Consider the following 26,960-nt stretch of genomic DNA (forward strand, 5'->3'; position numbering starts at 1 on the left):
AGTCTGATCTATAAATGGAGTTTGAAAAGTACCATGGGATTTGGGAAGCAGTCCTATTTTGCCCTGATGGTTTGTCTGTTTTTAGTAGAATATCATGGGACTGTCCTCTCTCCCATGGGAGCAGTCCTGAGACATTGTAAGAGATGATACTGATTTAAAGAAGGGATGTGAGTTAAGACAGGAGGTCCCTATCCTTTTTCTGAGTAGCTCTCTTTGCCTTGTGTCTGAAATATTAAGATCAGTTACCAGGGATAGAGAGCACTATCCAGGAACAGCAAGGAGTTGGTATGTACTGGAGGCAAAATTTTGTACTCTGACTCCTTCAGGTAATATTCTATAACCCCCAGTAGCCTATGGGTGTTTTCAGTTATGGATTTAGGGCTTAGAATATTGCAAAAGGATTCAGTTGGATTGCAGATGGATACTGGATCCCTTCTGATCAGTTTCATGTCTCATTTAAACACTATTTAATTGCATCCATAAAATGCTATTCCAACATGAAATAGATGTGTATAATGGCTTCCCTTGACCACTGGACTTGTGTACTTCTTTGATGTGAGGGAGTTTAAAGATATTTCTTAACCTGTGGAACAGTAACATTTTTGTCAGGTATTGAGCAAATGCTCAGCTTAAAATATTTAGTACCATCTGATTACCTGGTATGGTAGAAGAATCGATCTTTTAGGAGTGAGGCACCCATTCTCAAAGCATGGTCCAGGATTCTCTGGAGTTTCTAGGACTATCTCAGGGGTGTTCCACAGTGTCTTCTTCTTTCAGTCACACAGACATATTCATGTGTGAAGCTGGATTCTCTATGTTTCAGCTGATGCCACATGTCATAACAGATTGAATGCAGAGTCATATATGAGAATCCAGTTGCTTTCTACTAAGCCAAACAGAGAGATTTGTCAAAATACATAATAATACCATTTTTCTCACTACAATTTTTTTTGAGGGGGGGAATATACTTCTTAAAAATTAAAAAAAATTTTTTTTAATTTTTATTGGAGTATAGTTGCTTTACAATGTTGTATTCGTTTTTGCTGTACAGTAGAGTAAATCAGCTATACATATACATAGATCCCCTGTGTTTTTGAATTTCCTTTCCATTTAGGTCACTATTAGAGCACTGAGTAGAGTTCCCTGAGCTATGCGGTAGGTTCTCACTAGTTACCTATTTTATACGTAGTATCAATAGTGTAGGTACATCAATCCCAATCTCCCATTTTCCTGCCCCCACCCCTTTCCCCCTTTGGTATCCATACATTTTTTCTCTACATTTGTGTTTCCATTTAGTTTTTTTTTTTTTAATTGAGAAAAAATGGGATAATATGTTGTTATTTAAAAACAAATAGTAATTAAAACATTCTCCATTAAAAAATTTAAAAATTTCTAATAGAATAACTGTTGATAGAAATAGCCCACATAGACAAGTTCCTTAGAGTTCTCAATAATTTTCAAGAGTATAAAGAGATTCTGAGATTAAAAATTTTTTAAATCACTGAATTAAAACATCCCTGAACTATTGATTATCGCCACTCTCTTCTCCCATTATCGGTTTCTCTTTGGGGCCAGCCCACATTTGAAACTCCTTAGCTAAAAATACTTGAGTACAGAGGAGTACTTTTAAAATTACTTTTAAAAACAGTGTTTTCTTCTTAGCATATTTTAAACTTATAGATCCCTGGGGCTTCAAGTTGGAACATTATCATATTGATGTTTTTCATAAGTAAAATATGATCAGAAAATTTATTCCAGAATATTCTCCTTTCTGCATTTTGTTTACCTTTTTACTTTTGAAAGTACCCTTTTTTAATAGCTGAGTTAACTGGTCAGCAAAGGCAGTCCAGACACTGAAAAAGTGGTGACCAATAAGTGATGCTGACATTTTTTCCCCAAAGATTTTTGGCAGGTTTTGAGCTATCTATCTCTAAACAGCAGATTTTGTTTGGAAGCCTGAATTTTTAACTCCTTTTTTTCCCTCCCCTGTTTTCCATTTAGGAGCCTAAACTATTGTTTCAATTTTGCTTGCACAATAATAATCAGTTAAAAGGTGTTTAGGGGCATGAACTTTTGTTGGTTTTGTGACAGGAAAAATTGCCAGTGGTGATTGTCTTTAGAATTATTTTTTAAATTGTGAAAGAATTCTTGATTTTAAACCTTTGGACTTGTTACCTGCTGACTATTACTACCTGCACTAAATTCTAGATAATAAAGTTAACAGTTGATAAACGCCTTAATCTTGCTATTCCTTTGCAGGTGCTTGTGTGTTAGGAGTGTGGAGGGGGCATTGCTAATTCTTTGGAATTTAAAGTTAAATCGAACTGATTAGTTCAGGGGAAATTTGAATTCAGCAAGTATTAAATGTGCACCTACTTGGCTTGGTAGCGATGAACAAAATAGACTATAGATTTTACTATAATGTTTATAGTCTAGTGAGGGAGGCAGATGTTCCAAAGCACACACATGAGTATGAATATGTAATTATTAATTATGATAAGTGCTATGAATGAAATCAACAAAATGGTATGTGAGAGTATAATGAGGGAATATGAGGATATAGGAAAGCTTCTAGAAGGTAGTGACATTGGAGACTTGAAAGATGAGTAGGAATTTACCAGATTGGGTCCTGAAAGATGGGCCCAATCACTGGGAGTAGCAGCAACGTATATAGAGAGGTCCAGAGACAGGCAGGAAGCTGGCCAGTTGGTGTGCTAAGGACAGTGAAGTGGAGAAGGCTTTGAATGTAGGGAGGTGAGTAGGGGGATTACTTACTAGGGCTTACCATGTTTTACCCAGGTTCTGGTTGGGGGCTACCTCCCCGGCCTTCTTGGGTTTTCTCTCCTTATCACTCTTCTCTATAAGCTCTCTGTATCCTAGCCTGGTGTTTTTTTTTTTCATGTGAAATATGTCTTAAGTCCTCAGAATGCACCATGCTTCCCCTGGCCACAGGGTCTGTGTCGAAGCCGAGAAACTGCCTTTTTCCTTAAATGCCCGCCTGTCTCCACCAGAATGTTCACCGCTCCAACACAAACACATGCGCATGCACACACACAAACGAGAACTCACATACTCTCGCCCTTTTTGTAGTACCTCCTACTCATCTTTCTAGTTCCTGTTTAGATATAATCTCCCCAGGGAAGCTGCTCCACCCTCCGGAAAAATTTCAAGTTGTTTTGTTGATAGCAGGCTTCCAATAGTTGTGGAAGGAAGGAGAAAAGATGGGCTGGAAATTCAAAGATAAGACTGTGATAGTTCAGTGGTTTTCAAAGGCTTTTGATGATTATATCTCATCAGTTAAAAAGCTTTTTCAGTGTATACCCTCAGTGTGTATGTTGCTCATAAGTGTTATATAAAATAAATCTACTACTATAAAACATATATAAAGGAGAATTTTTAAAAAGACTTAAGGTGAAATATTTATGGTATTGCTAATGGTAATGACATTGTATTATTGACGAAAATCTCAAGTCACTCAGGATAATGTTTATTGTTTGTGATACTTGATGGAAATCAGTTTTTAATGTATTTTTTAATTTTGAAGTTGGTGAGCCTGCTTCATGTCACATTGAACTAAATGCTAATTGCTTTTCTCTAGTAAACTGATTAACCACTAGGAATAGTGATATCAGCTCCACCATTTTCTTACTATTCTCTGGTACTCATTAATGACATATTTAATCTGTAGTTTCCTTAATGGATTTGAACACTTGCAATTTGGAGAGGGCTCATTTCATTGTATCTAGCCATAACAACCTGTGAAAGTGAAAGTCGCTCAGTCTTTTCTGACTCTTTGCGACTCCATGGACTATACAGTCCATGGAATTCTTCAGGCCAGAATACTGGAGTGGGTAGCCTTTCCCTTCTCCAAGGGATCTTCCCAACCCAGGGATCAAACCAAAGTCTCCCTCATTGCACGTGGATTCTTTACAACCTGTGATTTTACTTAAATAAACCTTCAAGCCTGACTATTCTAGAAGCAAACCATGTCCACTCTTTCACATTAGGTAACTCCCACTTCGGCAAGATACCTCTTGTAGTGGACTGTCATAAAAGATGAAGTTATCACTCTATTAGATTAAATCATTTTTTAAATAAGATGCAAGTTTTAGTATATTCATTCCATAATTTAATGCATTATTTTCTATGGCCTGTGGAAGTATGTACCTCTTTGGGGGCAAGTAGGCCAGTGCTGGAGATTGACATAGACAAATGATTAATTCTGAGCCGTGTTAGACCAGTGCTGAGAGGGGTGAAATCGCTGCTGATGGAGAGCTATTGCACCAGGCATTTGCTTTTTGAACTGGATCCTGAATGGCAGGAGGAGGGAGTTGGGTAGGAGAGAGGTAGAGGGGAGGCTCAGGTCACCTGGAGTGGAGGGAACCAACAGAGTGCTTCTGTTCAAAGGCACAGATCTTTGTAAGGATCCCAGGGGGAGGTGAGGCATTTGTATATTAAATAAGGGCTTGCTCTAGAAAAGATCTGTGGTGAACATGGAAATAATAATAACAACAACAACGGAAACAGAAAAAAGGGTCTCTCAAGTTTCATGTGCTTTTAAAAGTAAAAAAAGGAAGTCCATTAAACTCTCCTTTAACCCTTTCTCTCACCTTGCTGTTAGAGAAGAGAGAGTCTGAAATGCAATTGTAGACAAATTGGGGTGGTAAGACAGAATAGAGGTGTGGGGCATGAACAATCACTAACAAAAAATTTTGATTTTAAGATGATGAGTCAGAAGGTGTCCATTCCAAACAGCTTAGATAGCAATGGGTTCTTATTCTTTGCTTTAAAGCTATAAGAGTAACATAGCACATGAGCCTTTTCATTAAAGAACTTTACCCATTTTCTCTTTATTTTTGCCATCCAGAAGATTGCAACTAGTTCAGGGTTTAATTTTTTAAAATTATTTTTGTAATAAAGAATTAGTATAACCAAACTCTCATCATAATTTCCAAAATTTTTCAGGAATTACTCGAATGGAAAAGTTCTCTGTTGCTGTCCTTTGACTCAGAACATTGAGCTTCTGCCCATGTAGTTTTAGGGCAGTATCAACTTAAAGTTTATATATCTTATTTTCTCTCCAATATAGTTTCATAGGTTAAAGTTTCATTTGATTTCTTCCTGTCTTGATTGTGTCTATGCTTTGGTAAATTTAAAGTAATGTAAGAATACATTGCTTTGTCCTAGATGAAGTGTAAGCTATAGTTTTGTGTGTGTGTGTTTTTTTTTTTTTTTCTTTTTTAGCGCTGTATGATGATTGTAAATTGCTTCCCCTCTAATCCTTTTGAGGAAAAGTAAAGCTCAAACATAGTAATTTGGCTTGGATTATTCAGTCACTTAATCTTTAGCATCATGTTCAGTTCAGTTCAGTCGCTCAGTCGTGTCTGACTCTTTGCGATTCCATGAATCGCAGCACGCCAGGCCTCCCTGTCCATCACCAACACCCAGAGTTCACTCAGACTCATGTCCATCGAGTCAGTGATGCCATCCAGCCATCTCATCCTCTGTCGTCCCCTTCTCCTCTTGCCCTCAATCCCTTCCAGCATCAGAGTCTTTTCCAGTGAGTCAGCTCTTCACATGAGGTGGCCAAAGTACTGGAGTTTCAGCTTTAGCATCATTCCTTCCAAAGAAATCCCAGGGCTGATCGCCTTCAGAATGGACTGGTTGGATCTCCTTGCAGTCCAAGGGACTCTCAAGAGTCTTCTCCAACACCACAGTTCAAAAGCATCAATTCCTCAGCGCTCAGCTTTCTTCACAGTCCAACTCTCACATCCATACATGACCACTGGAAAAACCATAGCCTTGACTAGACAGACCTTTGTTGGCAAAGTAATGTCTCTGCTTTTGAATATGCTATCTAGGTTGGTCATAACTTTCCTTCCAAGGAGTAAGTGTCTTTTAATTTCATAGCTGCAGTCACCATCTGCAGTGATTTTGGAGCCCCCCAAAATAAAGTCTGACACTGTTTCCACTGTTTCCCCATCTATTTCCCATGAAGTGATGGGACCAGATGCCATGATCTTTGTTTTCTGAATGTTGAGCTTTAAGCCAACTTTTTCACTCTCCTCTTTTACTTTCATCAAGAGGCTTTTTAGTTCCTCTTCACTTTCTGCCATAAGGGTGGTGTCATCTGCATATCTGAGGTTATTGATATTTCTCCTGGCAATCTTGATTCCAGCTCGTGCTTCTTCCAGCCCAGCGTTTCTCATAATGTACTCTGCATAGAAATTAAATAAGCAGGGTGACAATATACAGCCTTGACGTACTCCTTTTCCTATTTGGAACCAGTCTGTTGTTCCATGTCCAGTTCCAACTGTTGCTTCCTGACCTGCATACAGGTTTCTCAAGAGGCAGGTCAGGTGGTCTGGTATTCCCATCTCTTTCAGAATTTTCCACAGTTTATTGTGATCCACACAGTCAAAGGCTTTGGCATAGTCAATAAAGCAGAAATAGATGTTTTTCTGGAACTCTCTTACTTTTTTGATGATACAGTGGATGTTGGCAATTTGATCTCTGGTTCCTCTGCCTTTTCTAAAACCACCTTGAACATCTGGAAGTTCACGGTTCACATATTGCTGAAGCCTGGCTTGGAGAATCATGTTAGAACAGTCTATTCATGCGTCTCAGAATTCTTGTTGCCAATTCTGAGTTCAGTGGAATAAGATAAAATTCAAACTTAAGTCCTTTACGAATACCCATCCTTATAAGTCCTTTAGGAATACTTAGCCTTATAACTGAGAATTTTTCATGTCCCTTTTGAGCTCTTTATAAGAGGGTAGACTCAGAGAATGTTGTCTTGGATTGGCCACCAGTAGGAGAGAAATCTGATTAACCCTTTAAGATGATTTATTTAGATCCATGTAAAGGGTACATATTTAAATTACTAAGAAGTAAGGCAACATATGTAAGAGGGATTTGTAAGAAAGGCCTTGAATGACAAGTACAAAGATGGTATGCTTCATTTGTCCTCCTGCAGTTACATTTTTTTTTGGTTTACTGAACTCTCTTATTTTTTCCCTCCACAGTTTTACAATGGTGGATGGAGTGATGATTCTTCCAGTGCTCGTGATGATTGCTTTCCCTTCCCCTAGTATGGAAGGTAAGTGGCTCACAGTTGGGTAGGATAAGCATACTGTGTATTGTTCACTTTACTGTCAACTAGCTTGTTCTTAATCCTGTCAGACTTAATCCTCCTCTTCCCCCATTTTTAAGACTATTTTTTAGAGCTGTTGAAAGGAAGGCAAAGGGATTTGTCATCTACTTCCCGCACACATGTATGGCCTTCTCCATTATCAACATTTCCCCAACCAAAGTGATCCATTTGTTATAATTGATGAGCCTACATTGACACATCATAATCATCCCAGTTTATAGTTTGTGTATATTAGGGTGCACTCTTGGTGGTGTACATTTTATGGGTTTGGTCAAATGTAAAATGACTTATATCTGTTGGTAAAGTATCAGAGTATTTTACTCCCCTAAAAATCCGCTAAGCTCCACCTATTCGTCCTGCTCCACCTCTGCAACATCTGCCCACTGCTGATGCTTTTATTGCCTCCATAGTTTGTCTTTTCTAGAGTGTCATGTAATTGGATTCATACACTGTATAGCCTTTTCATATTGGCTTCTTTCACCTAGTATTACACTTCTGTGTTTCCTCCATGTCTGTTCATGGCTTAATAGTTCTGTTTCATTGTCTGAATGTACCATAGTTTATTAATCCCTTCAACTACTGAAGGTCATCTTGATTGCTTCCAAGTTTTGGCAGTTATGAATAAAGCTTCTGTAAACATCTGTGTACTGGATTTTGTGTGGGTGTAAGTTTTCAACTCCTCAAACAACAAGGATTGTGATTGCTGGGTTGTATGTTAGAATATGTCTAGTTTTGTTAGAAACTGCTAAGCTGTCTTCCAAAGTGGCTGTTGCATTCTGCATTCCCGCCAGCAATGTCTGAGAGTTCCTACTGTTCCACATTCTTACCAGCCTGTGGTAGTAACTGTGTTCTAGATTTTGGCCGTTCTTACAGGTATGTGGTAGTGTCTCATTCTTTTAATTTGTGTTTCCCTGATGCTGTATGAAGTATGCAAAAAAGCACATCTTTTCATGTGCTTATTTGCCATCTGTATATCTTTATTTAAGTGTCTTTAAGGTTTTTGGCCCATTTTCTAATTGGGTTGTTTGTTTTCTTATTATTTAATTTTTAGAGTTCTTTGCATGTTTTGGATAACAGTCCTTTATCAAATATGTCTTTGGTATATGTTTTCTCCCAGTCTGTGGTTTGTCTTGTTATTCTTTTGACATTATCTTTCACAGGGCAGAAGTTTTTAATTTTAATGGAGTCCAGCTTATTAATTGTTTCTTTCATGGATCATACTTCTAAAATGTTATTGCTTTACTCAATGAGGTCATCTAGATTTTCTGCATTATTAATAGGAGTTTATAGTGTTTGTATGTTACAGTTAGGTCTGTGATCTATTAATATTAATTGAATAATTTTTATGAGGGGGGTATAAGTTCTGTGTCTAGATTTTTTGGGGCATGTGAACACCCCCTTTTTATAATATATATTTGATAATGCCCCTTGATTTTCTTAAAATGTAATTCTTATACATACCATACCTTTCTTATAAATGTAAGTTTTAAAAATTCAGTGTAATTCCTTATCTGAAATAGAAAATTCTCTTAAAATAATATGTAATTAACTATGCCATATAATTAAAATGGTATTTATAGGCAAATGTAATATAGTATAGTTGGACATGAGTACACTATAAGATATAATGAAGTAACAGATGTTTGTATAAGAATACAAACATTTATGTACACACATATATATTAATCTTTGATGTCTTAGAAAACAGAAAATGTATTGGTATCTTTTCTGTTTTCTAAGACATCAAAGATTAATATATATGTGTGTGTATATAAATGTTTGTATTCTTATTGGTACTAGTGAATTTATTATATTGGTGATTTAATTAGCACAAGTGATGTTGCCTGCAGTGATTGAATTTTCTGAATTGGTGAGCAAATTTTGGTAGAATCGAAACAGGGACTATTTGTCCCTTGATTGACACAGTGGCTATATTTTGAGTAAATTTCATATACATTAAGACAGTGTAAGACATACTTTCTATTTTTATGTATAAAAGTGTTAGGTATTAAGTTCAATTAATTATACAAAGAGTTTTCATGTGAATGAATGCTTAGTGGAACAGTGAGACCCTAAAGGGGCACAGGTAACTTAGTTGTGTGAGATCACATGGGCAAAATGCTTTGGCATCTGTGGGCTTTACTCGTTCTATCTTCTCTTCTCCCCATTTGTAAAAGGCTACTTAAGGATGATACTGCCCATGCAGAGTCCACAAAAGAGATAATCAAGAGAAAAAGAAAATAAAAGCTGCCTATAATTCCCTGCACTTACATGTAATTGCTTTTAGCATGTTGGTATAAATCTTTCTAGATATATAAATGAACTATATTTTATTGTGCATTAAGCAGTTTGAACTTTATTTTAAAAAGGTTGCTCCATGAAAAGTGGTGCTTATGGTGTGAATCTCAGCCTTGTGATCAGATCAGCCAGTAAGACTTATGTGTCTGTTACAGGCTCTTGGGGGTATAGTGATCGGCTCTATACATTGGATAAGTTTCCAAGGAGGCATATAATATGACAAGTTAGTATAGCCAACACTGTGGAAAAACAGTACTTGATATACTAGAAGTCTATTTTGTTATATGTTCAATTCAGTTCAGTTCAGTCGCTCAGTCGTGTCGGACTCTTTGTGACCCTATGAATCACAACACACCAGGCCTCCCTGTCCATTACCAACTCCCAGAGTTCACTCAGACTTATGTCCATCGAGTCAGTGATGCCATCCAGCCATCTCATCCTCTGTTGTCCCCTTCTCCTCCTGCCCCCAATCCCTCCTAGCATCAGAGTCTTTTCCAATGAGTCAACTCTTCGCATGAGGTGGCCAAAGTACTGGAGTTTCAGCTTCAGCATCATTCGTTCCAAAGAAATCCCAGGGCTGATCTCCTTCAGAATGGACTGGTTGGATCTCCTTGCAGTCCAAGGGACTCTCAAGAGTCTTCTCCAACACCACAGTTCAAAAGCATCATAATATTTGATCTGTTCCTGCTTCCTTCCCATATTCATTGACATATATTATAGATTTGCATTGTCCTGTCTGGGAGCTAGCCATATGTAGCTACTGAGCACTCTCATTGCAGCTAATACAAATTGAGATGTGCTGATAAGTATAAAGACACACTGGGTTTTGAAGACAGTAAAAATGTGAATTTTATCTGTTCCTTTTTACAACTATGAAAATTTACAGTTACATAAAGTAGTTCCTACTATGTTTCTATTGGAAAGCACTGCTGCTGCTGCTAAGTCGCTTCAGTCGTGTCTGACTCTGTGTGACCCCATAGACGGCAACCCACTAGGCTTCCCCGTCCCTGGGATTCTCCAGGCAAGAACACTGGAGCGGGTTGCCATTTCCTTCTCCAATGCATGAAAGTGAAAAGGGAAAGTGAAGTCGCTCAGTCATGTCCGACCCTCGGTGACCCCATGGACTGCAGCCCACCAGGCTCCTCCATCCATGGAATTTTCCAGGCAAGAGTACTGGAGTGGGGTGCCATTGCGTTCTCCGTTGGAAAGCACTATTGTCAACCAATTTAGGTATCAAAAGTCTGTATCCCACTCTAAGCAGTGTCGTTTGACAGAGTCCAATAATATTGCAGTCATTTAAATTAGCACCAAAAAGATATGAAATAAGGATCCTGCATGGAAGTTTAAAGGAGTAGAAGGTATATTAACTAGAAGATAGGTTGAATGGTCTTAGGTTGAAGGAATGAGGAATAAGAAGAAATGGACTGGGAACATTTGATGGGTTAACCATAGTTCTCAGCTGAGGAGTTTATTTTATCCCCCAGAGGACACTTGATAATGGCTAGAGACAAAAGGCAAGTTGCTCAGATTTTCCCTTTTTTTGTGGCTATACAATATCATCATAATAAAACAAAAAAGTAAAGACCATTGTGAAATGAAATCCCTCCAAATTCCATGTGCTTCTCTAGATAAACAGTATGGTAGGGCAGTCCTTCAAGTTTCACGCGCTGTCCTGGTTGGACTCATGATGTAGGCACAATAGAAAAAAAAGAGAGTGGAAAAGAAATTGAGGTAGAAATGTAGTATGAACAGAGAAGAAGTGGAGAACGAATGGGGGAAGAGGAAATGAAAAGGCCTGTTATGAAAAAGTATTAGCAATTCAGCCATTGGTTGTTTTTTCCTGCTTTAAGCTCTTAAGCCGCCCAAAGAATCAAGCAAATGACCTCTTAATGCCACAGCGAAGATCTGTAATGAAATGCGTTAGTCTGGCTGAAATGGAAATGGATGCCACTAAGGTTTTGCTATTGAATATAACACCACCACTAGCATGTTTATAAGTATGGAAAAAACACATCATCCTTTAGTTACAATAGCTTTTTAAAAAAAAAACAATATCCAGCTGTAACCTAGAGTGCTCTAATCATATTAGTCTTGTCTTCCTTCTATGACTCAACTCCTTGTTAACTATCAACAGCATATTCTATGAAAAGATTCTTTGTTTTTGCATGTTTACTAGAAAAAGTTTTTAAAACACCACTGAGAACCCTTAATTGTAATACACTCTAATATACTCAACATTAGTCATAAAGTAAATGTTAAGTACAAAATACTTAACTGAAAGAGGTAAATAATAGGGAAGATAACTAAAAGCTTTATATGAGCCTCATAGATTGTCTCGTGCAGGGTTTTAGATGACCAAGGAAATGGACCCATGTTTGATGTTTGTATTAGAGTAGCTGTGGCACCATATTAATTGGGCTTCAGTGGAGCTAGGTGGCATTCTTGGTGCATAAAATAGAATTCTAATATATGTTGTTGGGTATTGTACTCCTTTTAGTCTGCTAAAAACAAATAGAAGAAACAAAGGTTCTTTCCTTTAGTCTACCAAAATACTCCCAAATGTCTGTTAAACACTGATGAGATACAGTGATAACATTTTAAATAACAGGTCCCAAACAGTGATTTTGGCCAAGTTTGACTTGGTCCCCAGCCTTTTTGGCACCAGGGACTGCTTTCGTGGAGGACAGTTTTCCCACAGACGGTGCTGAGGTGGGTGAGGACGGTGTCAGGACGATTCAGGCACGTCACATCTGTTGTGCGCTTTATTTCAGTTGTTATTTCATCAGCTCCACTTCAGATCTTCAGACATTAGATCCCGGAGGTTGGGGACCCCTGCTTTAGAACATTTACAATTTCTATGGAATCCTAAATACTCTGGGGCCAAAAAGACCTCATGAGTCTGGAAAATACGTACTATAACCACACTTTTTAAATGATTTATAGGTACTATTTATTGAGTGGTTAGTATGTGTCAGATGTTAGGCTGTTTTATATATATTATTTTCCCATAATCCTTACCATTACCCTAATGAAATAGGTTAGTGGGAATGTGCTTTTGAATTAATCTAGACTATTGCTTAAGATTATACAGCTTGAACAGGGCTTCCCTGGTGGCGGCAATGCGGGGGAGACCTAAGTTCGATCCCTGGGTCAGAAAAATCCTCTGGAGGAAGGCATGGTAACCCACTCTAGTATTCTTGCCTGGAGAATCCCATGGACAGAGGGGCTTGGTGGGCTACAGTCCATGGGGTCACAAAGAGCCCGACACAACAAAAGCTGCTTAGCACTCACGCATACTTTGAGGAATAGTGTTCAAGAGTTTGTCATTATCAGTCTTCTTCAGAATTTTGCATTTTTTGGTACCCTAAATTAGCTACATCCACTGACATTGTATCTGGCACATACTGGAACCAGCTCAATCCAGCCTATATGACAGGCTGACTTGAGAGCTCATAATAGTGAATGATGAGTTCCTTTTACCTGGGTCTGTGTTTTTTATTTCTCTCTCACACTCGTATGCATTTTTCACATTCATTATATATACAACTCCAGCTGCAGGAAGAGTTTTATTTGCTCTCACAGAGAAGAGCACTTGAGTCCTAATTACCCGTATATCCTTCCTTTTCCTTCCCATTAATAAGACTAATCATGCTCTAATACTGCTATCATGCCACCCGGGAGAAGTCCATTTTTTGCCCCAGAAACTCCTTGTTTGGTTTTACCTTTGTCCCCATGAGCTTCTGCAGGGATGAGCGTGACACAAATAACTTAGAGTGGAATACCATACTGCTTCTTCAAAAATATTTCAAAGCTAAGATGACCCACATTTTATTATATTTGCAAGCCGTAGTTAGATTTTATTACAGCAACTTTTGTTGCCGTGAGAGATTCTGGCCTGTCCTGGAGAAGATTGCTAAGTACTAAATTATTTTCTGGGTTGACTTGATTTTAGTATTTCCAAAGCCATCACTACTCAGACTTTCCAGCCCAATTACCCAATAAGGGAAGGAAGGAGATCATTTCAATAGACTTTTTGTTAGGGTCGACAAAGGTGCCCCTCTTTGCCACTGGGGGTGAAGAATAGAATAAGCCTTTCTTTGAATTTCTCATTATTGAGAGTGCGGGAAGTTCGTGAAGGGGTGAATGAATGTAAGAGAAATGTCTCCGTATTAAATTTGTTGCTCTCATTTCTCATTACTATAATTTATTCCTTTTGTTCAGAATAAAATCTTTTTCTTTTTTTTAACACACCATCGTATGAGTGATTTGTTGGGAAGAGATGAGATGCACTGAGCTGTTAGTCATGAGGACCTAAAATGTAAATACCAGATGAAGCTGTGCACGCTCAAGGTACCGATTCTTTACTGTCACATTTTCTCACCTACCAGAGTGAGTGTATTATTGATGCAAGGTGAGCTGTGACAAAGCTTCCTTTCAGCTTTTCCTTCCTGGGGAATGTTTGTTTCAGCTGTATGTAGTTAAACTAAAGCCACATCCAATTTTTTTTTTTCCTAGTGAACATTATAAAATGCTCATATTCAATGCATTTATATGAAAGAAGTTAGTGGTAGGGTGTGGAACGGACTTGAAAATTCAATCAGAGTCAAATATTGAACAGATGGGAAAGCAAATCCAAGGCCCTAGCTCATTAAATGGTTTCCTGTGGTCAGCAGTGAGTGGGCAGTGCAACAGTTTCCACCCTTCTCTCTTACAGAGATCAGTCTCAAGGGGGAAGAACATGGATGCCATCTCCTCCCTATGGAAAAACTGGGGAAGCAGGAGATTGGTAGGAATGTGTGCTATTTTTTGCTTTTGAAAAGTAAACACCAAGGAAAACAAAACACGTTAAAAAATTAATTTGTAAGGGGAAAGGGCATAGGAGAGAGATAAATTAGGAGTTTGGGATTAGCAGATACAAACTACTATATATAAAACTAGATAAACAAGGTCCTACTGTCTAGCACAGGGAATTATTATATTCAGTGTCCTGTAACAAACCATAGTGGAAAAGAATATGAGAAAGCGTATACATGTATGTATAACTGAATCACTTTGCTGGATACCAGAAACCACACTTCGGTAAAAAATTAAAAATTAAAAAAAAAAATTAATTTGTAACTCTCCAAATACTGCTGAGAACCTCCCTCTGCCATCTAGCATGACCTCAGGCAACTTCCCCTGATAATGGTTATACGCAATAGTCGTAATTACTCAGCACTCATGTCCATTCCAAGATAGTGTAAGACGCAGGGCGGGGCAACCTTCAAGATCTTCTCTGACTCACGGTAAGAAACACTTTAGAGTTGGACCCAGTGCACCTGCATTTAGAAACATCATGGAGTAGGACTCACATCTGAAAAGAAAATTTCATGAAAGACCTATCACTCTATTTTAATGTACTCCTGTTTCTTCTCTTTTTTATTCTATTTAGTTTTATTTCATTTAGACAGAAAGAAACCTTCTCTTGAACTCCTAAATCGATTTGCCTACCCAGAATGGGTCATAACCCACAGTTTAAGAAAGACAGCTCCCCTCTGCTCCCAAGAGCTCATATTGCTCGGAAGTCCTTGCTGCCCTCAGGTGAGAACTCTGACAGCTAACCCAGACAGTCTCCAACAGAGTTGCTCCAGACCTTTTATTATTATTATTATTTTGCAACTGTATGTAGCCTGCCATTCGCTCTCTGCAAGCCAGTGATTTGACAGGAAGAGGGAAGTTTGCATTTGTGCCTTCTCAGCCGTGGTGGTAACACTGGAACAGCTGCTCCCTGATTCTAATCAGCTGAATCTGAGCTCTGCAGAGCTGGGTGTTTCCTAGATCCTCCACAATGCTGCATCTAATTCTTTGTTATGGGTTAGAGTGGAGCATGGACTTTCTGAGGATATGTATTTTTGCGGGATGTGGGAAGGAAAGAAGGAACAGGAGGGAGAATGAGAAGTTCCTCTTGGAAGGGGGTGGTGAAGTACACCTTAAAGCAAAAACAAAAACCCCTACCTATATTTTTTTATTCAAATGGTGACTTGGAGCAGGGAGTAGCCTCTTTTATTTATTATTATTTGCTGAATTTGTTTATTTTCTGAATTCTGATATTTACACCAAGCCAATACAAAATCCTCCCCTCCAAATAATAATAATAAATCAGACCCATTTAGGAAAATTGTAAAAAATAGAGAAAGCAAAACAAATAGTCCAGTTCAAACTTTGACTCCTGTGAAATATATAATGCTGCAGAATGCCATGTAGAGTTAAACACTCATGGCTTCTGTTTATCTTTCACATCATTTCTTATTTCATGAGCTTCAAACAGTCAGTTTTGCTAAGGTTTAGGGTAATTTTTGGAGAAGGCGATGGCAACCCACTCCAGTACTCTTGCCTGGAAAATCCCATGGACGGAGGACCCTGGTAGGCTGCAGTCCATGGGGTCGCTAAGAGTCGGACATGACTGAGCGACTTCACCTTCACTTTTTACTTTCCTGCATTGGAGAAGGAAATGGCAACCCACTCCAGTGTTCTTGCCTGGAGAATCCCAGGGATGGGGGAGCCTGGTGGGCTGCCATCTATGGGGTTGCACAGAGTAGGACACGACTGAACTGACTTAGCAGCAGCAGCCGGGTAATTTTTGGTAATTAAACGGTATTCCTAGTCAGAGTGCCTTCTGAAAGGAAGACTCTTGGCCTGCATAGGAATCAGGCCTTTCTCAGAAGAGCATCAAACACTGTCATGAGCCATCTTCTTCCTTTTTACTGTGTTTCTGAATGTGGGTTATCTTACCTGTTAAGAGCCATTATCTGCAGTGCCATGTGGGACAGTAACAGGGTGGTGGTGAGGGGCCATCCGTGCAAAGTGAGCCCTAGGGTGAGAGAGGTCGGGACTTGGCGTGGTCTTTGTTTTCTCTTTAGTGTCTGAGACAGTGCCCAGCACATAGTTGGTGCTCAATGAGTGTTTGACAAAATGCATAATTATCATAATATAAAAAAGAATATTATAAGCGACCAAGAAACTGATCTGGATTGGGGACAGAACAGGAAAGCATATCCTTTCAAAGAATTTATTCCAAGTTTGGGAAAAGAGAACCAGTCTTAACCTTCTTTTAGCTGATTGATCAGCATGAGGCCAAGGATCCGTACTGGTGATGTCAGCATACCTGGAAAGGGGTTCCTGCTGTCAAAGAGTCAAAGTCTAGATGGAGGAGACACAGGTTACAGCACCATACTGGGGTGTCAGCAGGAAGAGTCTACATGGCACATGGGGCTGGGACTGGGGACAGCGGTCCAGGGAGGCTGGGTTTGGAAGGATGGACAGGCATTAGACCAGCAAAGGAAGAACTGAGGAGGACTTTTAAACAGGGGAAGGGCCAAGTCCAGAGAAGTGGGTGGGTGGGAGACTCTGCCTAGGGGGTCCAGCAGGGCAGAGCAGCTTGAAGAAGGCATTCGGGTTGGGAGTTGAGGGCCTAAGTAGCCGGGCAGGGCCTTGTGCATGAGGTGTTTGTTTTGGATCTTGAGGACACAGAGAGCTATTGAAGGATTGTTGTTTAGTTACTACGCCGTGTCTGACTATTTTGAGCTATATAGCCCTACTGAACTATATAGCCCAGCAGGCTCCTCTGTCCATGGGATTTTCCAGGCAAGAATACTGGAGTGGACAGCCATTTCCTTCTCCAGGGGATCTCCCCGACCCAGAGATTGAACCTGTGTCTCCTGCATTGGCAGGTGGATTCTTTGCTACTGAGCCACCTGGGAAGCCCACTGAAAGATTAATTAGGCACAGTTTGTGTGTTTTGAAGGAGTTGTGTGATAGAAGTGGATCACAGGCTACATACAGCAAGATGAGAGGTGAAGGGACAGGGAACAACTAGTCCTCCTGCAGGGTTTGGGCAGACAGGGCCCATGTGCTGCCTTTTCAAAGGCATCCCAACTATAGCAACTCGATAGTGGCCAACAAAACAAAAACAAAACAAAAACAAAACCCTTAGTTCCGAGAGAAGACCTTTGTGGTAGGCAGTGCACAAATTCTAACAGCAGCAGCAAACGACAATAATCTAACAATAATTCCACCGCTACTTTTATTATGGAAACAGAAGGCTGAGCTGCTGACTTTTCTAGCAACTTTTGTGAGATATTTAAATCCCTCTCTAGCTGGCCCTTTGTTCCTGTGTTGCCATGGAGTGTCAGTAAGCCCAGCTCAGAATAACCCGGGCAGGGACATGAGAGGTGCAGCTTGCTTGCTGGCTGGCTGGCTGGCATGGTGGCTGGCCAGGTTACACTGTTTTCATTGCTCCCGTCTTGGGAGGAGGACTGGGCTGCTGGTTGCCCTGGCAGCTGTGAAAGGTGTATGTCTTGGCTGCCCAGGGTTGGAAAGGCAACCAAAACTTGCCTGCCTACTGAGCATGTGCGGCTCGTGATTGAGCTGATAGCAGCTGAAAATAGCCCACTACGCACCTGTCCCTCGTACACCAGCCCAGGGCCGACTGCCATTTAGGACAGCGTGGGCTCCGCTGCTGGCTAAGGTGAAGGGCTGAGTGGATCTCAGTGGTTCTTAGGAAGATCTTGGGAACTTTGGCCCTGGCTTCAAAGGAAACAAAAAAGGAGCAGGCTCTTCCGAGCGGTTCCACTGGGCACTGTTGTGGTTAGTGAGTGGCCACCGTGACTGCGTATGGACGGTATGTGCTGAAGACGCCACACACTTCTGCTTGCTCAGCCAAACGGGGTCTGACAAATGGAGAGGTCTGTGTTTCCTCTTGGAGGGAAAGGCTTTCCTAAAAAAAACCCTGGACAGCAGCCATCATGGTGTGCTCTGCCACAGTTTGAGAAAGCGGGAGACATTGAGTTAAACTATTTTGCTTTATTTTGTACCTGCTCATTAATCCCCCGTGACTGTCAATGGATCACTTATACAAGGTGTCTCTTTGCTAGATTATTCTTTCTCAGCAGTCCAAGTGTGGGCACAGAATACCATCCCAGCATGTTAGGAGCTGTCTGTTTCCCTTTGGGACTCTTTCCATTTCCTTCTGGGCTTTCATCTCTGCTGCGGGCTTGCCATCGTTGGGCAGGCTTGGCACGCCGGTGTGGATGGAAGCAGGCTCTGAAAGGAAAAACTTCTAAAGTGACTGGTAGTACTAAAGCTACTATTTAAAAGTGCCCCTTCTTAGAGACGTGGGTTATCTTTAGGCTGTTGGTGCTCTGCAGCCATGGGAGCCAAAGGGACTCTGCAGAAACCCTGGCCTGTTGCTCTTGCCTTGGTTTGTGTTTAGATATTCTTGCTCCCCAGCCAGTGGCCTCGTGACACATCTCGGATTTAGCTGCCTTTCTCCTGCCAAGGTCCAAGATTATCATGGAAGTTGGGAATGGCGTGCTGTGCCACAGAGCTGGGGAGAGGGGCGGTGAGGGGTGTGGAATGTGTGTTTGAAAAGCCAGTTCTGGTTCACAGCACTCTGAAGAAAGGCTTTCTGTTTCCACCTAGAGTGTAGGCACCTGGAGGAGCCTTTCTGTGGGCTTGGCAGTAAGAAACAGTAAACTGAAAATGACCCACACTCAGCTTTTTTCATGGTGACTTATAGGATCTTCAGTCTATGATGAGGAAGCCAGTCCTAAGTGTGTTGAATTTAGGAGTTCATGAATTCTTGTGGACTGTATTCAATTTTAGACGGGATAATAAAGATAGCAAAGCAAAGATCACATTATAATACAGATGCACAGAGCTTGTAGTCATGGGATTCCTTCTTTCTTTGACCTTCCATGGAGTTGTGAACCTACAGGACCTTGGGACGTGATTGGAAAATTGGGGGACAGGAAAGCAGCAATGTCAGAGGTTTGGGCTATGCCCCAGCTTTTTCCCCCTTGGGTATTTTGATCTCTTTGGCTTCATTTGGGCTGGAAAGAGAGAGTCTAGAAAATATCTCATCTCTGCTTTTCTCTGGGATGGGTTAGGGTAGGGAGCTTGAGAGGAGGAATTTAGCTGGATTTAACTACTTCTAGATGTTTTTGCCTTGAGCTCTGGGTGTCACGATACCTAGAGGCTGGCAGTCTAAGACTGTTGTTAACAAACTGGAGCACTGCCCATCTTTTGAAGGGTTTATCTCTGTGGTTTGAAAGCTTCCGGAAAGGGAGTGGGGGTGCGCTGGCGGCTGGCTGATGGTAAGCAGAGATTGGCGACCTTGGAGGCTCTGTCCCTGATTCCTAGAGAAGAAGGTCATGGGCTCTGGAGGGGAACAGAAGCAGGAGCTCTGTTGGCCCTTCTTTGCTGTCTGGTCCCGTGCAGTATATTTTCAGTACAGAGCCTGTGTAGGAAACCCTCGCTGGAGCAGCCATGCACTCCCCAGATATCCTAAGGGGTGGTGGAGACAACCCAAATGAGTCAGGAACATCTCTTCCCACGTTGTGAGCAGAGCTTCAAGCCTAAGACATGCTATAGATGATACCGCGTCACCGGATCTCCTGAATCTAAACAAGAGATGACTTCTCTGAAGTGTTTATAATTCCCCAGTGCACTTTCCCCCTCCTCCAGCCTGTGGTCCTCTCTGTTACTCTCCCAACAACTGGAGCTTCACTTAGATGAAAGAATCGTCAGTAATACATGGGGCGGAGTAGGGGTATATTGTCTTGGAAAGAATTCCTCAGTAGGTACTTTCCATTAGGCCTGGTAATCATTTGTTTATATGAAGCACCAATTCAAGAAGTTTGGAGACAAAGTGAAGAAAGATTAAATAATGACCCCCATATTTCTCCCCTATGAAGGAGTTGCTTCACAGACATGGCACACGTGTTAAAGCTAAGTCTTTGCTGTGTTCATAGAATCATAAAAATCACGGAAGAGACAGACCAGTATTGTCTTAGGTCAATACCCCACAATGCTCTTTAACTTGTTAGTCATTTAAACACAGACTGAGTTTTTGGCTTTGAAATAAAAGGTGTGGCTGCTGCAGTAGACTTCATTTACAGGGATTATTTCAGAGACAAGGAGTCAGCCCAGACACAAAATAAACAGATGGAACTCTCCCCCACCCCCCAGCTTCAGCAGTTCAAATGCAGGGTGACTTAGGAATCCTTATCACCTTCAGCAGAGCAAGAAGGGGAAAATGATGTAATTCACTCTTCCTCACTCCCTGCTGAAAATGCCATTATTTTCACTGATAGGAGAAAAATGGGAGCAGAGACCAGGCGCATCCTTTCCCTGCTGAGCAGGCAAGTCCTGCAAGACCTCTCTAAACTGGCTGGAGCCAGGGCACTCTGTTTTGATCATTCTGATCACCATAGCATCATAGAGGCTGGAAGGACCTCCCATAAAAGCCCTGCTCTTCTATTGATATATTAAATAATTCCTTGTTTTCAGAACTCTTGCATTTTACTTCTTTCTTCCAACACATACAAACAAGCAAACAGAAAACCTACCATACCACAAAAAGTACCGATTTTCCACACTTGAAAGCCCGAGTAGGTGAGCAGCTGTGACGCTGTGGCGAGCTCCTGCAGGGAGAAGGGGTTTGCACAGACATGCTGGCTCGGTGACTAAGCCTTGCCTGAAGATCTCTGCTGACATTTAAAGACTTTATAGGCTCAGTCTGCTCTGAAAACCAGCATCATGTCTCTTCCCACCTCTAAATCCTGTCTGTGAAGAGAAAATTCATTCTGGAGCTAAACGTTCATCAGGCGTGTCCTCCCGCCAGGGTCTGAGGCAGTTGTGGGGAGCCTAACGGCCAGCTGAGTGGGCTCAGCTCCTCCCCTCATGGGGTGCACAGTCTGGAGGGGAGACTTGGATGTGGAACAGCCGTGCAGACGTGTGTGTGAGTGTAGATAGGGGCTCCTGCTTTACACTTGGGGGTGTGAACAAAGGCTCTGAGGAGAATGAGGTGAGATCTGAAGGGAAGACGGGCACAGACTGGGTTGGGGGGTGTCCTCAGGAAGGAAGCCCAGCATCCCATGGTGGGGAATTCCATACCTAGCAGACCTGGGCTCCCGAAGCAGGAGGAACCCCTCCCAGAACCAAGGGGATCAGAGGTGAGGCTGGAAAGGTGGAGAGCAGGTCAGCCAGGGCAGGGTGACCACTGTGTCTCCCCCCGTTTTTGAGGGAGACAGGGTCGCAGCTTGTGGGATCTTAGTTCCCTGACCAAGGATTGAACCTGGGCCCCAGCAGTGGAAGCACCGAGTCTTAACTGCTGGGAATTCCCTGTGTATCTCCATTTTGAGGGTCATGGAGTCAGGCTTGTAGATCTGAAATGGGGGCACCATTAGCTCCGTGAGGAAACCCTGGAGAAAGGGCGCATTCAGAGTGGAGGCATCGTGAGTTCAAAATTGTGGAAACCCTACTATTGGTTTTTATTGTCGTTATTCTAATTTATATTTGATCCTATTCAATTGCCCCTATTCCTATTTTCTTTTTGGCTTGTAAAACTTTACCAAATATCAATTTCTCTGTTCAGGTTTAAAAAAAAAAAATGATTTGGGATCCCTAAGTGGATGTTTTATAATGAGAGCATTTAGGCACCTGGGTGTCTTTTATTTCCAAGCATATAGCCTGCTTTCTTGCCAGACCATCAAATGCCCTTCACTAGGCAGTCTGGACAGACCTTTGTGTTTCTGTCTCAGGAGCAGGCTTGCTGGCAGTGATACCTGGCATTGCAAAATCCTTCCGTAAGCCTTTGTTTAATGCCAGAGATCTCAAATGCTGAAGATTCTGGAAAGGTGCCATACTGCACTCTCGGATTAGGAGCTGATGGAAGGCCTCCCGTATCTATGAGCCTAATAGAAGCTGTCATTTCAAATGAATGAACTGTGTATACTGTTGGAAGAAGTCCACGGATGTTTGGGGTTCCTTTTTTAGCCTATAAAGTTCTGAGATATTGGACAATAGTCTAAGAGACAGTAGTCTAATCATTACAGTGTTGTTTGTGCCACTCTGAGGTGAGCTTGTGAGAAATTCAGCTGTTCCTTTTGCTGATTCCTGGGATCACAGCTACAGGCTGGTTGACTTGGAGCATTTTCTCATTTGTCTTCTGTGTCAAAGACTTCAGTGGGAAACTGGGGTTTTGTGCACCATTAAGAATGATCATCAACTGAAATGCCTTAGAGCATTCTGTAGTGCATGACTGGGCAGGTGGGCAGGAGAATGTGGAAATCCCTTCATCATGTGCATAGGTTGCTCAAGTCCCACTTAAGACATGAATGTGGGTTCTCTTACTCTGAGGCACAAGATCATCCCAAACTGTGGACAGTCTTAGAAAATCCGCGATGCTCTTTGCTCTGCCTCTTCCTCTGCCAGTCCAGGATTAGGCTGTGAGAGTAGGTGTGTCCAGATGGTGAGCTGGGTATCGCCCAGAACAAGGAGAATCTTAAAAGATTCGGCCTTGGTGAACCCCTGGGATCCCCAGCCTGAGCCTGTGGTTGCAGAGCCAGCCCCGGATCCTTCCAGGTGGCGCCTAGGACTCCCTGCTGCTCCCAGCCAGACGTGGGCTGCCAGTGTGTTCACACAGGCCTGGTTCTGGGGCTCCAGAGGGCACAGGGTGCCAGCCATAACACTGAGTAATGCTGGGAGGTGCCTTTAGAACAAACAGTGTGGGTGAGCTCTGCACAGAGGGAATACCTCTGGCTTGACGTTTCAATTACTGAATTATTTAAATGAGCGTCAATTAGGTAGAGTAGACTGACTGCCTTCTGCCAGGGCACTTCGTAGTTATTTGCACAGGCAAGTGTAAAATGCTTCATATCAGATGTGGTGCTTCCTGGCTGGACTGTTGAAAATCAGTCACAGAAGGTGATTATCCTTCCTCGGTGTTCCCTGATGTGTAGTGTATTTATATCTCAGTCTGAGAGATTACAGGTCCACAGACCCTTGTTTGTGGCCCTAAAAAGGGCTTTGTGATAATTCTCACACTTCCCCACCCCACCAGCCTACCCCAAATAAGATATCCCAGGCCCACACATGTTACGGTTATTCCTAAATTTTAACAAGATGAAAACAGTGAGGCACAGGCATTTGGGGGCCTGCTGTGCATCTTAGAATTGTGAATATTAAGGTCTGAAAATGCTGCTACCTTGCTTGTAACCTGCTTTGTTGAATTAGTGATCCTGGCTCAGAAAATCCTCTTGGGATCTCTTAGGTTGATCTACTCTGTTGGATAAGATTGCCAAAGTGGCGTTTAACTAATGTTTGGGTCTGGTGTAGATGTGTGTGTGGGTGCATGGGGTCATTCTTATATTCTTGTGAATTTAAGGTCTTTATATTTGGCTGTATAAAAAAAAACTGATTCACTAAGGGCTCTGCTAATCAGTTATATGGGAATTCACAAATTAAGAAAAGTAAATGTTGGTGAAAAGCAAAATAGGAAGCAGAGTTGGTGGAGTTTTTATACTTTCCCATTTGCTAACTGCTGAACTGAACTCATGGTCCCATATCAGAGACTGAGTTAATTATTACATAGAGTTAAGAGTTGTCTTCCTTCTTTTTTCCTTTTTTCTGATTGTGGCAGGGAAGATCTGAAAACCTTGGTTTTTAACTTAGAGTATGACCCCAGAGGATAAAATCTGATTAAGATCTGTACCCAGTTATGCCTGGATGCACTGCAGGGTTGGGTCTAGTGGGCTGAATCTTACTAAAGATGGTATGTACTTGAGGCTGCTCACTTCTGGCAATATTCTCTAGGTCACAATTTAAACATCTGTCAGACCATCCCCATGTCCTTTCAAAAGCCAGAGACCTTGGCAAGGCAGGAGACATCTTGTGCCTGTGCTCCTAGAGTTTGGGCTCTGACTTTAAGAACCGAGTTCACTCTGAAGGCACATTAGAGAAATTATTATTGTCATTACGTTATTTCTTTTAATTGACTTTTTTTTTTTTTATTAGAACCACCAAGTGCGATTAATTCTTTGGTACCCTGAACCATCTGTTTCCATAGAATCAGTGATGAGTGAGCCCTCTGTGGCCTGGGGTTGTTGTTGTTGTTCCTGGCAGACCGTACGTGTAGCAAGTAAATGATTCATCCTCCTCTATTCATTATCAGTCTGTGGCCAGCTTCTCTCCTGTGTTATTTTCGTTTTACCCCTTCAAGCCCTCTTCCCCAACCAAGCATCAACAGATACAACCTCTTTAGTGTGTTCAGTTATGTATTTTTGGATATCCATGACCTTTAAAAATTATTTAGGGTCTTAAAATACACATTTGTGTTTCACATTTACATAAATTACATTACTCAACAGCTTTTCAACATATACTTTTAAATTCTCAGCTCTGATCGCAAGTCAGTATGACACCACTAACTCTGCCCCTCACCCCTCCTATCCATTTCCCTCCAGAGAGCCATCACCTGCTGGGCAGCATAGTTGGCAACTCTCAGCACAGCTTTGTGCCATCCGAGAGTGGCAAGCGTGTCTAGACTCCCTAGAAATATTATCTTTCAACTTGCTTTTGGCAAGAGTAAACTTTTTGCTGGATTATGTCAACAGATATATATGTTTCTCATCCTCATAGAAATAGATTGGTGCTGGAATTTCTCTTGGATTTCTCTAGGCAAGGAAAAATAAAAGACTACCCCTCGGCTCATTAGCGTTATTGCTCATTAAAAATGTCTGAGGGCTCTTGCTCCTTGGGGGTGAGACTGGTGACATACATACACTGTCAGCGGCTATTTTGGATTTTCTGCTTTCGGGCATGTCTCTGCTCTTGGATGAGCCCCTTGTGGTTTTCAAAAGACCTAGCAAGGCAATTATAAATAGAAAGCTTGTGTCTGTGTGTCTGTATGCGCTTACTCTGTGGGACGAGGCACCCACATTACAGTGGGCAGTGAACTATTTTTCACTGCTTTGAAGAGGTGAGAAGAAAGATGAAGAACGCTTTTCTCTTTTTGAGATAACCCACACCTCCACACATACCCACACAAATCTGTGTAAATGAACTTGACATTTTCAAAGACCTTACCTTAAGGTCTCCTCTTGAAAGCACAGCCGTCCGACCTGTTATTTTAAGAAGGAAGCCGTTCTCTCGCTGACCTGCTGCCACAGAGGGTTCAGGGAGTGGAAGGCAGTCTGTGTGTGCTGCAGACCTTCAGGGGGCTTTGAAAGGCGCCACCCCTCTATATGAACAGTGCTTTGGTCAAAGGGGCCTCAGCAGACTAACCAGGGGCCTCCAGGAATTGGCTGTTTATATGCTGTCTTCACTTTCCTTCTCCACTAGTGGAAACTGTTGGTACCAGCTAGTCTGAACTAATTATTCTAACACAGGAAAGAAAAGAGTGATTTGAAAGATCAAACTGAAAATGAGTGTTTTCAGAAAGAGACAATTAGGAGGTCTGGTGAGGTGTGCTTCACTGATGATCTGTCTTGTGCCTTGGTCCAACCTGTGTAGGCTTTTCCTTTAGTCCCACTTGTTACTTTACTGTTCAAACACTGTTCTGTTCCCTTTGTCCTTTTGTGCTTCCATCCTCAATAATTAGTGCCAATTTTTTTTTTTTCTGCCAGTTGAAAATGTTTTAGCGGTGATGAATTCCCATAGTAATTAATGTAAAAACTTAAGTGTTCTCCTACGGAAAAAGTAATCTAGACATCTAAGCGAAACTATTGATAATATGGATATGTAATTATAGACCGTGCACCTTTGTGAACTCTTACTGTACTGCTGTGTTTCTGAGGCAGACAGGTGATGGCAGGAACATCAGCTGCCCTTGTGTGAGTAGTTACGGGGTTTCGTATGCAGCTAGCGGGAGCTGGTGTTAGCAGATGCCATGTATCTAGGAACCTCTTCTACAAAAAATAAAAGTAAGAGCGTTATGTTCTGGTAAAAACATTCTGATTCAAGAACTGGGGTATGAGAGCCCACCAGACCAAAGATACCGTGAAAGCCACAATGGGAGAAGTCCATTTTCCGAAGCCTGTAACAGATGATAACCGTTCTTCAGCCTAGTAGGATCTAAAAGCACACCCAGCTTAGAGAAACACATTCATATCTTGAGAGGTGATTATTATTTGGTGGTTGGTCAGATGAGAGATCATGACCAGTGGTGATGCTTCACCTGACTTCTGTTCGGCTAATGTGTTTGTATTGGTCTTGGAGAGACTGCGTGATTCCCCCAATGGGGTTACAACCCACACAGTGATTTTTGTTTGTTTGTCTTCCTTTCTGTCCCCACTCTGCAGATGAGAAGCCCAAGGTAAACCCCAAGCTTTACATGTGTGTGTGTGAAGGCCTCTCCTGTGGGGATGAGGCCCACTGTGAAGGCCAGCAGTGCTTCTCCTCGCTGAGCATAAATGATGGCTTCCACGTCTACCAGAAAGGCTGCTTCCAGGTCTACGAGCAGGGGAAGATGACCTGTAAGACCCCGCCGTCACCTGGCCAGGCTGTGGAGTGCTGCCAAGGGGACTGGTGTAACAGGAACATCACAGCCCAGCTGCCTACTAAAGGTTCCCACGGACTTTTCTATTTCTAGGTCAAGGGTTTTAGTCAGTCTTATCCTGGTTCTTTGTGGGTTAAAAATGTGAGTAGCCACAAGGCTTTCCTCCTACTCTTTGAACAATGGGTGACAAGC

General features: G+C 41.7%; 1 protein-coding gene across 2 annotated transcripts in view; it reads left to right on the top strand.

The window, feature by feature from the left end:
* Nucleotides 1-26,960, top strand: part of ACVR1 (activin A receptor type 1) — a 130,962-nt gene that overhangs the window by 69,978 nt on the left and 34,024 nt on the right. For both annotated transcript variants that reach the window (XM_061437447.1, XM_061437458.1), the window contains 2 exons: nt 7,026-7,099; nt 26,572-26,835. In XM_061437447.1, the coding sequence (XP_061293431.1) occupies nt 7,033-7,099; nt 26,572-26,835 (331 nt within the window). In that variant the 5' untranslated portion in view covers nt 7,026-7,032. The remainder of the gene's footprint in view (nt 1-7,025; nt 7,100-26,571; nt 26,836-26,960) is intronic.

Source organism: Bos javanicus, chromosome 2 (assembly GCF_032452875.1).
Source record: "Bos javanicus breed banteng chromosome 2, ARS-OSU_banteng_1.0, whole genome shotgun sequence".
Classification (NCBI taxonomy): domain Eukaryota; kingdom Metazoa; phylum Chordata; class Mammalia; order Artiodactyla; family Bovidae; genus Bos; species Bos javanicus.